Here is a 15,334-nt window from a genome sequence, read left to right as displayed (position 1 = left end):
ATTATTATTGTATCAAAATATATATACGTATGACTCTAATTATCATTTAAGAAATAAATTAAGCTTATCAAATGATAAAAATTGTTTCCTCTTAAGATATGCGTACATATATTTTAAATCATATGGTTATATTGTACTAAATGTTTTTATACATATTTTTATTTTATGGATGAAATATCATTTATAATATTGATACAATCATATACAAAAAAATGTATATATATCTGACTTAAGCATGATTTAGGAAATAAGTTTAAGCTATTTCCTGTTGATATATATAGGTATTATGTATTAAAATTAGTTAATTACACAATACTAGGTTGTTGTACACATTCTTGTTTCATAGATATAGTTTTGTAAAATATTTTATATCTTCCATTGTATATGTATATGTGCTTAAATTTTAGAATTGTCAAACTATGAATTATGAACTGTAATAATTCTTGTTCATTAGATTATGTTTTTATAAAACTCTTTTTTTTAAACATAACTTTATTCAAGAGTCAAAAATTCTATTTTGTTATTGAAAATATTTTACTCTTCCAAAGTTATTATTATTTTAATTTAAAACAGAATTTAATAATATTTTAGTTTAGTGTATTATACTGATGATAAATAATATCAGTATATATTAAAGACTTTTCTTAGAGAGCGTTTGTGTAAAAATTTCTTTAACATATTAAGTATCATTAATATTTATTATACATATAATTCCTGAATATTACGTAACTTATCAACTTTTGATGAAGAATCTATATATTTGATATTTAATAATATGATAAGAAGTACTAAAAATTATTAAAGTGATCGTATCCAAATAATGCTGAGACATTATATTTTAACAAAATTAGTATAGTTATATGTTTTATCAAAATCTTGACAAATACATATTTTTAAGTCGGGTAAAACTTTTGGATTATATCATAAAATACACTACTAGTATCGAATAATATTTTATATCATGATATTTCAGTGATATCATGCTTACGGGTGTTATCTTATATCTTTGGTTAATATCAATATCATAATATTATTATAATTTATTTTGAATGGTATTCACATAAATATATGGGCATGTTGTATTACAAATTTTAATATTAATATATTCATGAATATATCCCTTTTATATAACCTACTTTAAAATACATATAGGGGTTACATATCCTGAGAATTTAAATGACATAAAATCATTTAGGCATACTACATATCATTTTAACATTTATATTATACATTTATATTATGATATTTTTCGAAGTATCATACCCGAATGGTGTTATCTTATATATTAAGATATATTAATATCGTAATATTAGCATAATGTTGTAAAATTCATACTAGATTATCTTCATACAAATATATGATATATATATATATATATATATCATAAAATTTAATAAGACATAATATTATTAATATCTTAATTATATATAGGTAATATTAAGCATATGTAAGTATCTATAGAAAACCCACTTTAATTTAGAAAACCCGGGAAACTCAAAGCTCCCGATGTTTTTTTTCTTGAAAAAATTTACACATGTTATATACATGTTTTTAAGGGTTTTGGGCAAAAAAAATCAAAAAAGCGCCGAGTAGATATTTAAAAAAAAATAAACAAGTTTTGGTGTAACACATGTTACAAATATGTCAGATGAATGTAACATGTGTTACACCAAAACTTGTTTATTTTTTTTTTTAAATATCTACTCGGCGCTTTTTTGATTTTTTTTTGCCCAAAACCCTTAAAAACATGTATATAACATGTGTAAATTTTTTCAAGAAAAAAAAACATCGGGAGCTTTGAGTTTCCCGGGTTTTCTAAATTAAAGTGGGTTTTCTATACATCCTTCCCCTATTAAGCATATCATAACTGTAAAATACAAATATGGATAACACATATTAAGAATTCACAATTTGCTGAATGACATAAAAATCATACTAAACATATTAAGATTTCATGTTCACAAGATAACACATAAGATATTAATTTCCTAACACAAATGTTTAAAGTTTAGGTATTGGAAGAACACCTAAAGGGCTTAAATCAGTGGCATAGCTCTGATACCACCTTCTGTCACAGCCCCCGACCCCATCCCGGGAGCGGGAGCCGCGAACCAGTCAGATGGTATCGGTGTTTATCAATTTTGGCAGCAGAAATTTCATCAGGACCGTAGTTAGGAAATATTTTTATCAGAGTTAAACACCATAATGTTTAAAATAAATAAATAAATGGGATAAAACCCAAGTTTTTCCGATAATACATTTATAATAACAAGTGGGACAAAATCCGACTTTTCATTTGTAATATATTTATAGGGATAAACCCTAATTATTGAAAGCAATTCTCCTTTATAATTAGGTAACTTTTATAGTCACTTTTCTAAGTCTTCAGTGCTCCCCAGCTGGCTTTTATGGGCTTCATACTAAGTTACCTGAAACACGTGTTTAAAACATTTTATCAGCAAGAAATACTGGTGGGTGAATCCCAATTTAATCAAAACAGGTTTTATCATTTTACAGGATTGAGGGCGATCGCGCAATTACATTTGTTTCCAATTCTTACTTTAATTACCACCTACGGTACTATCAATCAATGACTGGTGGTCATGTTACTACTCATAGTGTAGTAACAAATTTTGTATACAAAACCCCAACATACCGACGATAATTGTAACATTACAAATACTCAATCACTATTAATTATAAGGTAAAATAATTGAGGTTTTGTAAAAACAGTTTGCAAAAAGGAGGATTACTCACATTGCGAATTTAGGTATTCCCTTGTGACTTCCAGGTTATAATCTATTAGTTAAACAATGCACACACGTTAGTATAATAACCCAATTTACATTAGTTATACCCTCCCCGAGAAAGAACTCCAACGACTACGTCGGGCAGAATCTCGACAGCTGTTACGGAGCACCAGATCAATCGGGCAGCGTATCTAATACGTAACCGGGGTTATAATACTTACATCGAGGCAGAGCTTCGCTTATTGGGGGTATAATACCCGATATTAATTCTACAATTCAGAAATTTAGAGAGAGAATCGATTGTGAACGAATTTGAGTTGAATGCCGATCGATCTATTTATAGTGCCTGACTAGGGGTCTCTCGCGCCCCGCGAAGGAAGCAGCAGGGGCTTTCGCGCCCCGCCAAAGCCAAAAAGGCGGCGGCAGTGTTGCTGAGTCACCGGGATTGTCGACGCGTGTCATGCCACGTGTCACGCTGTGGCTCCGCCACTTATCTCTCGGTCGCGGCCCGCGATAGCTGAAGGAGAGTCTGTCTCGCCCCGCGACAGACTTAATTTATTGTTTTTATTTGATTTTTAATTATATAATGGTATTTCGGGTCCGGTTCTCGCAAACGGGATGTATTTTAGGGCATTTAGGGGGTGTCTAAAATATTTTAAGGAGGGTTGTTATAGTGCTCGCAACACACGCGACACTTACGGTGACACAGAAAGTTACTATGACACCCACTCACAACCCCATCGAAAAACCCCAATAAGTAGCCGGCTCCGGCCGCGCAACATTAACAATGAGTGGGATAGAGACACTGACGAAGCTAACTCAATGTACCAACAAGCCGAAGTCGCATGCCAAAGTCGCATGCCAAAGTCGAAGCTGACTCATCATTTTTCAACCGTTTGCAGAAGAATCATGAGTCTTACAAGCCAAAGTCGCATGCAACGTACAATGAAGCGGTAGAGCATGATTTCAGCCTTATTTACAAGTCGGCAACAACAGCCGAACATTACAAGTTCATCCGTAACATTGCTTTGACACCATTGCAAAAAGCTAAACTTCCACAAGTTGTGGGTAAGTTTAACGGCTTAACCGACCCGGACGATCACATCCAGCTATTCACAAGTGTTGGTGTCGTGGGCGGATGGACAATGCCTATGTGGTGCCATCTTTTTGTGCAAACCCTGACAGGGGCGGCCCGCGCGTGGTTCGATAGCTTCCCTGCAGGTAAGATCAAGTCGTGGTCTGACTTTCAAGAGAAGTTCCTTGCCCACTTTAGCCAACATAGGTGTTATAAGCATGATACGTCTGAAGTAATGAACATTTGGAGATGTGAAAATGAGGGTCTGGAAGATTTTATCACTCGCTTTAACAAGGAGTGCTTAGAAATTGGGGGCGTTAGGACTAACTCGACTTTGCGCCGACTAATCAAGTGTAATCCAAGTCGCACGCGATGTCAGGACTAACTCAAGATCAGATTTGACACTTAACTCCTTGGATGAAAACCCTGACTTCCTTGACCTTGCGTTGGTTGCACGAGATATTACCAGAGGTCGCGCGGAGGTAGGAGGCGCAGGTAAACTCAGACAAGTACCAAAGGTACAAGTGGCAGAGCAGTGGGCGAACGAGCGTCCAACATGCTGTATCCGATCATGCTGCACGATGGACAATCGTACAGGAGACATAAAGATACACAAGGACGCACACGTGACACCAATCAACGTGTGCCGACCACTGCTCCACAATCTCCACTTAAATGCTAATGACAGACCAGACAACAAGGATGAGTGGCAGGACATGTGGATCCATTCAGCATGCGCCAGCCACCCTCTCGCCTAGAACCACCAACAGTCGTGGCAGAGGGGATATTACTTGTTGTAGTCTACAGGTCCAAGGCCCATCAGCCCATCTCCTTCACAAACCACATTGGCTATGAATAGTTAACTCCACCTCCAGGTTCAAGGATCACACTCTTACTCTCACTTTATACACACATTGCTATCTTCAAAACAGATACTTGTTCTCATGCCAGAGGGCGGTTACAAGAACCCCCTATTCTCCTCCTTGTAACAAGCTTACGGCGTGTTGACTGTTTTGCAAGATCTTCACAGCTGTTTGGAACAAGACGAGAGAAGATTAATCTTTGTCAAGACACAGACCACAGACACTTGATTAGTTTGTTGTTTCTTCACTAGTAGAATATACTACCCTACTTATCCTATTGATTAGATTTTTGTGGTGACTTGATTACAGTCGTCATACACATATCATTAAAAAAAATCTAGATAATAACAAAGTTTCATAATTATTCCATTTAGGTCATTCAATGCCGATACCCGAAACAAATGACGTGCGCGTTCTTGTACAGTCTTCAAAAGCAAGTCATTTTGAGATGAAGCATGTTTCACTTTTGCCTATATTCAGCTATGCCAACAACTATTCGGTACAAAAAAAAAAAAAAACAGATCTATTAGTTGACAACAGTGACCGGAAACTGTCTCCAGCTTCATAAGCATCAAACTTCGTATAAAGCTATGCCCGCGTCAACAAAGCAATGGATTCCCATTCCAAACCGCATATCACATCCTGTATGTAACAGATGACAATCAGTATATGCATAGAATTCAATAATTTTGTTAACACGAATCTGGTCCTCTCATCTAGAGGTGCGAATGGATCAATTCGAGTCAAATTCAAACAAAAAATCAGGTCACAAGTCATGCACATTGTACTTTAATCAAAACCTCCAACATTATTTTATTATTAAAAAAAATAGATTAATCGTTAATAATATAATTTTTGTAATCATATTTGACACTAACTGTTTATTTTTATAATGAACCTTTTTATAGAATTTGTGTTTCTAGTCAACCAAATATGATCAGACCCATCTCAACCTTTACATGTAGATTCGTGCTTTGACCCGCTACCCAACCCATATAGTTGAGTAAACAAGAAATGAATCTCAGCAAGCAACTTCAAGTACAACGAAAATTAAAAAATATATATATAAATAGCAAGAATTAACTATAGAAAACATGTCACTTGATGTTAACTTCCACTTACCGAGGGGTTGTGTCGATCAATGTCAAAGCAATTAATGGCACAATTTTCAGCCAGTAATTCAATAGGCTCTTCACCTGCATAAATTACGATGTAGTTATCCAGAATCATAGCATATAAAAATTTAAAAAATATATATATATTTAATTATACTGTACCTTGTTTAATGACAGCAAGCATCCCATCTTCTGAGCAAATCATAGCAGGCAAGACTCCTATGGATGATAGTTTAGCATGATCCGAAGCACTCATAAAGGTGTCGTATTGAACCTCCCACACGTCACTTTCAGATATACATGTTGCTGTCTCACCATTATCCACTCCTGAAAGAACTATTGGCTGTTGTGGCCTCCTAAGATCCCATGCAAATACATTACCATTCGAGCCTCCTGCCTTCAGATTGTGATAAATTTAGGCACGTGCCCTTTTAAATTGGACTTAAATAGTTACACTTAATAATGTACAAAAAAAGGGAAAGCAGTGTGCTCACCAAACAGGTGTGCTTTCGTGATGGATGGATATCAATAGAATGGATAATCCCGGAAGTAGCTCCTTGACCCCTGCAATAGACTCTTACATAGTTATAAGATAATAACGTTTGTAAAAGAACAAACAAACTTTTTGGTGAGAAGTTTGCTGCATAGGTTCAAGAGTCATTGTTACTTTGTTTGATATCAAACAAATAGCTTGATTATGGTCGGTTTACACAGGTTCTCGTTAAAAAGATAACGAATATAACCATCAACCATTATACCCACAAATTCACAAATCCACATTTACTCATTTATATAACAACCAGATCGAACGATATGTCAAAATTGCCCACATTTTTATGTCTCAAAGATAATACCTACTCCTCATTTTCTACAAGCACAACAAGACAGGGACATTAGACAAGTAAGATAATGTATCTAACGGTTAACTAGAATCGGTTTATATCATATCATCCCAAGCCTACCCAGTCATAAATAACAACAACATTAACTTTATACAGACATTAAAAACTAAAACATGATCATCATTAATTTTAACCGGAAAAAAAAAAACGTTTCATTTGACATACCAATTCCCCTTAAACTGCGAAACGGGCGCGCCACCCCTCCTCAAATCCCACCACTGAACACAATTCCCCAACCCACCCGTAGCAAACTCCATCGGGGACGCCCACCTGACCGCACTATACGAAACCAAGCCTTTCCCATCAACCACCCTCCGATAATCCAAACCCGAATCACCAACACTAATCACATTCACCCTCCCATCCTCCCCAACACTCACACACTCCAACCCACTTTCCAACAAATCCAAACACGTTATTCTCCCCAAATGCAAAACATTATCCGGCACCGAAACCTCAGACTCAAACGACCCATCAACAGGGTTCGGGAACAGAATGTGTACGGATCCTGTAGCGGTTGAGGCGGCGATTAGAGGGTTTTGTTGGGGGGTTTGGGTGGTTTTTAAGGAGGTGATTCGGGAGGAGGGTGTGAAGGAGGATTGCGGGGTTAGGGTTGGTGGGGTTGTGGGGGTTGGTGGGGTTATGGAGTTGAGGGTGAGGGTGGGTGTGGAGGTGTCGGAGTTGAAGGAGGCGACGGCGATGTGGCGGTCGAAGGCGGAGAGAGGGGGGAGGAAGCGGAGGGAGTCGACGTAGGTGGGTTGTGGGAGGATGTGGAATTGGGTTAGGGTTTGGGGGTCTGGTTCCATTGTTAGGGTTTTAGGATGGAGAATAAGATGGGAAGAAGAGATCTGTTGGACTAGAGTTGGACCAAAATGTTTAAAATGAAACTATGCACTACGTTTGAGAGCGGGATCAGATAGAAACCACATTTTGTATACAACTAGTTGATTTCCTGTCCGCGTTGCGGGACGATGACAGAAAAATGAGCGAGTGTTAGGTAGCTCATTGACACGAAAAACAATTAAATCGAGTCAACCAATTAAAATAAAACACTTTTATAGTTTTGAAAAAAAAAACTAAAACAATGGCAATATTATAATTTTTAACTGAGTGAAAGTTGTATTTTTTGACCGGTGTAAAATCGTAATTTGCCAAAAGCTAAAGTAATAGCAGTACTGTAAATTTGAACCAGGGGCAAATTCGTAATTTTGAACTTGGGGGGTAACAGCGTAATATAAATTTGAACTAAGGTCACAATCGTAATTTTAAGCTGGAGGTAAAAGCACAATTTTATTTTGAACCGAGGGCAAAATCATAATTTTGAGTTAGGGGCAAAAACATAATTTTATTTTGAACTGGGGAAAAAACGTAATTTTAAATTGAGAGGGCGAAATCACAATTTTTTAAACGGGGAAAAATCACATTTTTGAACAGAGGGCAAAATCGTAATTTTTAGCTGGGGGAAAAACAAAATTTTATTTTGAACCGGGGGCGAAAATGTAATTCTGAGTTGAGGGCAAAACCATAATTTTATTTTGAATGGGGGGAGAAATCGTAATTTTGAGCTGCAGACAAAATCGTAATTTTATTTTGAGCTGGGGGCAAAACTGTAATTTTAAAGAGGGGAAAAAACGTAATTTTAGAATGGATATAAAATAATAAACTGGTTGGTCCAATGGGGGAGTGCCAGGCAAAGTCGTAATTTTGAATTAAGTGCAAGAGCGTAATTTTGAGATGGAGACAAGAAGCGTAATTTTATTTTGAGTTTGAGGCAAAAACGTAATTTTAAAATGAATATAAAATAAAAAACGTGTTGGTCCAATGGGGGAGTGTCAGGCAGTTGTCTGACACTATTCCCCCAACTTATAAATGTATTTGTAGGATAATAATAAACTGGTTGGTCCAATGGGGGAGTGCCAGGCAAAGTCGTAATTTTGAATTGAGGGTAAGAGCGTAATTTTAAGATAGGGACAAGAAGCATAATTTTATTTTAAGTTGGGGGCAAAAACGTAATTTTAAAATGAATATAAAATAAAAATCGTGTTGGTCCAATGGGGGAGTGCCAGGCAGCTGCCTGGCACTATTCCCCCAAGATATAAATGTATATGTAGGATAATTTCTAAGAATCATTTAAAAAGTGTCGTGTCATCCAACCAATTATAGAGAAATGATAAAATAATAATCTATATAATATCAATGTTATTGAATTCCCTGTAACTATGCTAACAGTCAATTAATTCTTTATTTAGAACTTTCTTTTGTTTTCAATGTGTTGATTTCATAAAGAAAAGTGATGATATCATTCACATATGTGCTAAAATCAATTATATTGTTTAATTTTCATGTGCTAATATGATTCAAAAGTGTTACTTTTATGTATTGTTTTAGTACGCTAATTTAACTTTTTTTAAATGCTAGGATATGTTCTCACGGTTTGTAGAATAAATATGGTTTGTAGCGTAACCAACCCCACTATGTTTATGTTTGTTTTAGAGCATTCATTCCCATTTAAAATCAAACCATGTGCTATTTCTTCAGTCACATTTACTCCCAGCCACTCTATACAATATAGAGAATCCCTTTATATTGATATAGACGATCCAATGTGAATGCTCTAAAGACATGAGTGCATGTACCGGTTTTATTATTTTCAATCGATATAAAACATGTGTTGGTTTTATACTGAGTGTGTGTATTGTGGTGGCACTGTAATGAACTGATCTAATACTCATCGGATGCTAGCGGTAATGTACCGCCTCAACCCACGGGCTAACATCATAGTTATTTTTAAAATTGAAACCAACATGATGCTAGAAAAAAGATATAAGAGTAAATTACAACCAGTGTCCTTTACGTCTGTATCAAATTACAACCGGTATCCTTTAACTAAAGAAATTACAGACTCTGTCCTTTATGTTACCAGTTTTTAGCATGTTATGCCCTTTTAGGCCTAACCTAGTTAAGTTTTTTGGTTAAGTCTTACCATTTGCCTCTCACATGAGGGCAACATGGCCTTTTCATCTCAATTTAATATGAATTTCGATTTCCCCCTTGCATCTGATAACATCTGATTGTTCATATTCATCTTAAAAACCATAGCTATTGTCTATGTCTCTCAAAACTTCGATAAAAAAACCTTACAAAAATGGAACGTGAATCAAACCTTGCAATGGGTGCCTTTTACATACGACAAGCACTAGAACAAAACGACATCGATGAAAATTATGGTAAGCTTCCAACATCATCGTAGTCGGTTCTTTTGATTGGTTTGATAAAAAACAAAGATTAATTCCAAAATATTGTTTATTTAATGGTTTGAAAAAATGGAGGGGATAAGGATATTTATTTACATCGTTTTTTAATATAAAATTGGGATGAAAAGATCATGTTATCCTCATGCGAGAGGCACATAGTAAGACTTAACCAAAAAAAACTTAACTAGGTTAGGTCTAAAGAACATAACGTGTTAAAAACTGGTAACATAAAGGACAGAGCCTGTAATTTCTTTAGTTAAAGGACACCGGTTGTAATTTTATGCAAACGTAAAGGATACTGGTTGTAATTTACTCATAGAAAAAAAAACAAAGTTGTTATTGTAAATAGCGATATCTTAAACTTAGGGTTGCAAACGAGCTGAGTTGAGTCTGAGCTTCAACTCGTTTAATTTTAGAAAGCTCGAGTTCGGCTCGGTTGAGCTTTGTTTCTAAAGTTCAAGCTCGGCTCGTAGTTGTTTTTTACGCTCGAGCTAGGCTCAGGCTAAGCTCGTTTATTATTATTTATTAATATTAGTTATAACTATTAATTTATGTATAATTAAGTTATTTTTTCATGATTTTATAAATAGTAATTATTATTATTATTACTTTTTTTTTGAACGGCGGCCTGTTATTAAAAAGTCAAATGTCTAGCAAGTAACTAGACGTGGCAAAAGAGAACAAAATTACATAATGGGCTTGTTCAGGTTTGAGGCCCGGCTCGAACCCGATAAGCGAATTCCGTGCTTGTTTACTAAACTAGCTTGTTTTTAGACTCGGGCTTGTTTAAGATCGGCTAGTTTTAAGCTTTTTTCGAGCAGAGCTTGAGTAGCTTACGAGTAGCTCGGCTTGTTTCCACCCCTACTTAAAACTTATAATATGTATAAAGAAGAAACGTACTGCTGTACTACTGAATGGTCGGTAAACAATGAAGTGTGTAATTTTAATAATGCAACTACCAAACTTGTGACATGCACATACAAACGTGTCGATGTCTACTTTAGATTAGTTATATTGTTATAAGTTTTTGGACGGTGAATACCACTTAATAACTAAAATATAAATATAAATTAGATTGCGGTACAACTTTTTTTAGGCATTATTTTATGTGTTTTACGAGTTACAATGAAATAAATAAATGGTTAATGGTTCGTACGCTCATCAACTTCAACCAATAAAACTTTGTTTCATTAATTAATAATTCAATAGCTGTCCGTACCATTTTCAACGAAATTCTAGCACGTTAATAAACAGTATGACATACAACATTGGTACAACATAATTATACTGATTTCATCAAAATCAGTAAGTATTTCCTAAACTCTCATTTCTACCGCACAAACACATTTCCAAAAGTTGGAAACAAAACACTTACAAATCATTCATGTCCGTACCAAATATCGTCCCGAATATCACAGTGGCGGATTATATATATATATTTACGCGTATCACATCCAAGTTGCGCCGTCAACACATAGAGAGGGCGAGCTTTGTCGCAAGTTCATGATCACAAGTGTTGCAGCGGCGTGAGCAAGACCACCACCCACAACAAAAACATGAAAAATCTGATGACTATGTCCCGCGATATCGAAAGCACCTGGCTTCCATCTCTCGGGTATCCGCTTAACATAGAACATTGCTCCAACGGAGTAAAAAACCGCCATAGCAACCTCATACACAAGCGCGATAAGTATCTTCGGGTCTGCCCTATGGAGGTAGACCGCGTGTGTTGCTGGAATGACACCGGAGAACCCCATGGCGAGAAAAATAGTGGCCCTGAAGGAGCGGTAGCGAGGAGCGGACAGTGCTGGAGAGAGGAGGGTGGCGATGGCAAGAAGGCCGAGGGTGGAAATGGCGGAGAGGTAGAAGAGGCGGGAGAACGGGTGGCAGTTAAAGGCGTAGAAGATCGGGGCGAAGAAGGATGAGACGATCATGAGGGAGATTCCGGCGTAGTCCAGACGCCAGAAAAAGAGGTTGAAGGTTTTCGAGTGACAGGCAAAGAGGTGGGAGATGGAGCTGCAGATTAAGCAGCCCATTGCTCCGGTTAAGAAAACGAACCATGGCCATATTGGGATTGAGTTGTGGATTAGAACAATTGATGGTTTAAGAATGTCTGATCCTACCATGGATTCCTGCATAATACCATTAACATATTGTTTGTTTAAAATTACTAGTTACTACACAACATAATGAGCAAGATAGACATTTTTTTTTATCATACAACCCTTTTAATTTGAGTATTGCACATATGGTCCCTGTTGTTAAGGAGTTTTACAAAGAGAGGTTTTAACATAAAAAATTAACTGGGTTTAGTTGAAAGGACACCGCCCGTTAATGATTGCAAACATAAAGGACATAGAGTGTAATTTTTAAAGTTAAAGGACAGCGCTTGTCGAAACATTGAAACATAAAGGACAAAAAGTGCAATTTAGCCTTTTTTTTTATTTGTTTGTAGGTGGTTTAGAGATTTCATAAGCGTTTCTAAGAGTTTTTTGAAACATGTTTAACAAAGAGGCGGTTTGGCACCTTGGGTAACGAACTCATGCAAGTCCGCTGAGGTGGCAAACAAACTCGAGGTGACAAGCAAACTTGCTTTGAGATCGATGGGAAAATGAGCAAACTCCATCCTTCATTCCATTCATAACCACGAGAGTTATGGACTTATGGTTGAGTTTGTTGATTTTGTCCTTATATAAGTTCGCTTGTCTGACTAGCGAACTCAAAAAACATAGGCAGATTTACTTGAGTTCGTCTCCCATGGTTAAATGTGCATAAATTGATTTTTTTTTCCAAACAAGTTCCACTTCAAAACCGGTTTTGGTTCGGTTTTGGTCAACAAAAGTCAAAACCGGTTTTTGTTAAAACCACTTTTCAAGTGAAAAATGATCGATTCGGTTCCAAACCACTTGTAGTTATTCGTCTGTTCGGTTCTGTTTAAACCGATTCAACGAAGGGGTTCAAAAACCGGTCTCAAACTTACTGGTTCAATAAGTTTCACCCAAACCGCTTTGATTGTGAGTTTTGGATCACGTTTTAACCCGGTTCGGTTTCTTGAACTGCCTATTTATCGAACATGTTTCTAGAAACTCATAGGAACGCTTATGAAATCTCTATACACCTAGAACTCAAGAAAATTCTACCAAGATAAGTCTAAGCCGGTTTTCAGTCACTAAAAAGGAACTATGTGAAATACTTGATTTTTTTTAAGATAAAAAAAATCTACATCATAAATATTAAATGGTGTTTATATATGGTGCACTTTTCTATGAATGTGTGTGTTTGTTTAAAAGTGAACATTTTTGTAGCAAACAGAAAGAGAAATTGATTTTGAATAGTAGTTATAAAGGGATGTGTCAGGTACTAGTTTCAATCAGTAACCATATCATGTGATATGTGTCATCAAAACCCAAATCACTTTTAGGATCATATTGTCTCTACCTTTTTCTTGTAAATCATATCTTCAATCCTCATTCAGACTAAATTACTTTTTTTATTTATTGTGTTTTAATGGTTTTAATCATTTAAGTTTAAAGTTAAAACGTTTAACGTCCTGAATCCTTAAACGGTTTTTATAACCTTTTGAGTCCTTTTGAGTTCTTTTATTTTAATAAAATTGGACTCAAAACATAAAATGAACAAATTTTGACTCAAAACGTCATAAAATGGGCAGTTAGGGACTCAATAAATTAAACTTTTTAATTTTAAACTTAAGTGATTAAAACCATTAAAACTTAAGAACTCAAAAAGTAATTTACTCCCTAATTTAACTTAGTTCTAAATTGATAATAATATTAATAATTATTATTGATCAAAATCACTCACCGGCGTTAACAGAGAAACAACGGAGCCGTTAGCTTTCGTCATCAACGTTGTCATCGGTTCTTGAACGCCGTGAGTTCTGCATTTAAAAAAGCACTTAAAAGTTATCAAAAAAACAGAATCACAGAAATCACATTTAAAATTCCACTTAAAAGTTATAAAAAACAGAATCACAGAACACAACGAAATTAATATTTTTTTGACAACCGATGAAAGCCCGATATCCTTAGTAAACCCAGTAGGAAAAGACCACTCATGTCTACAAACGTGCCCGGATCATCGCCGAAAGACCTACTGTTGTAAAACTGAGCAATTTTGCTCCAAAGTCCAAACAAGACTCAAACCCATAACCTCCACTTTAGAGGTCATGGGACTGCCAATACACCTCAAAGTCATCACGACATAAAAATATTTAATTTTTTTTAAACGACTAAGCTTTTCTCCCTCATAAATCCTAAACTAAGTTACAACTCTCAGGGATTGAACCTTACTCTCCTACAAAACATAATTTCTCTTGACCACCAGCCCAAAGCTCAAGTGGCAGCAATCAAGGGCGTAGCTTTGTGGGGAGGGAGGGGGCGGCCAACCCCCGAACTTTTCACTCAGTAGTGGAGAGTATGTAGTTTTCGTATAGAAATTTTTGGGTATATACGTTTTCGACCTTCGGTTTTATAAAAAATTTTGGGTATATACGTTTTCAATCCCTGATCAGAAATCTCAAGTTTCGTCACTTCAGCAATATTTAATTGAGTTTATAAAAAAAAAAATTGTAAATGATTAAGAAGACGTAATTGACGCCATGAACAGACCTTGAATAAAAGCTGGCCACCATTGATTCCACCTTATGTTGGTTCATGATGCTCCAAACTGCCAATGACAAAAACATGAAGAAACCTACCAAATGCCTATACAAAATGAATCAGTATATACATTCATTCAATTTTAACAATGACAAAATATCTGGGTGGATCGATAACTTACGTCCAGATATTAAGGGTTTCATTGTGCCAAGCGAAAATGCTACCGATAACATCCTTTAAGGGCCATTCGCACCTGTAATAATCTAAAATGAACTCGTTATCTTTCAGATACTCGGGTAACTCGTCGTATTTCATCAATCTCTTTTCCGATCTTTTCTTCGACATCTTGTCCGGCGAGATTAATCGGCCACCGTTACGCTTTCTTTCTCGCCTCTTCATTCGTTGCCGGAAAACACAAAGTTATCGGTCTCTCCGGCCTTTCATTCGCCGGGGATTCAATCTCCGATCACTGCCCGATAACTGAAACATTGACATGGAAGCGTCCAGAGCTTCGAGGATTTATAACCTGCCATTTGACCTGTGATGTAAACTTATTGCATTTATTATTATTTCCATTTTAAAACTTAATTATACATATGGTCCTTTTGGTCCCTTTCGTTTACTAATTATTGATTTGATACGTATTTTTTTACAAATTACATTTTTAGACAGGGGTGTTTAAAACAAACGCGATTACGCAAAGTGTCAAGTCAGTCACTGGATCGGATGGTTGTCCGATCGGATGGCTATCCGATC

General features: G+C 36.0%; 2 protein-coding genes across 2 annotated transcripts; both read right to left on the bottom strand.

The window, feature by feature from the left end:
- Positions 1–5,014: 5,014 nt before the first annotated feature.
- Positions 5,015–7,592, bottom strand: LOC110865575 (nuclear pore complex protein NUP43). The gene is made up of 5 exons (XM_022114871.2): positions 6,871–7,592; positions 6,298–6,367; positions 5,966–6,200; positions 5,811–5,884; positions 5,015–5,330 (listed from the first exon to the last, which is right to left on the bottom strand). The coding sequence occupies exons 1-5, from the start codon at positions 7,509–7,511 to the stop codon at positions 5,277–5,279; spliced, it is 1,074 nt and encodes a 357-aa protein (XP_021970563.1). The 5' UTR covers positions 7,512–7,592; the 3' UTR covers positions 5,015–5,276.
- A 3,588-nt stretch (positions 7,593–11,180) lies between these two features.
- LOC110865574 (heptahelical transmembrane protein 2) lies at positions 11,181–15,115 on the bottom strand. Its single transcript, XM_022114870.2, has 4 exons — positions 14,760–15,115; positions 14,588–14,683; positions 13,782–13,857; positions 11,181–12,091 (listed from the first exon to the last, which is right to left on the bottom strand). Exons 1-4 carry the CDS (start codon positions 14,975–14,977, stop codon positions 11,408–11,410), a joined length of 1,074 nt encoding a protein of 357 aa, XP_021970562.1. The 5' UTR covers positions 14,978–15,115; the 3' UTR covers positions 11,181–11,407.
- Between the last annotated feature and the right edge of the window lie 219 nt (positions 15,116–15,334).

The sequence above is a fragment of the Helianthus annuus genome, chromosome 6 (genome assembly GCF_002127325.2).
Source record: "Helianthus annuus cultivar XRQ/B chromosome 6, HanXRQr2.0-SUNRISE, whole genome shotgun sequence".
NCBI classification, from domain to species: domain Eukaryota; kingdom Viridiplantae; phylum Streptophyta; class Magnoliopsida; order Asterales; family Asteraceae; genus Helianthus; species Helianthus annuus.
Note: the sequence above shows the minus strand (reverse complement) of the source record. Positions and strands in the feature narration are given on the sequence as shown.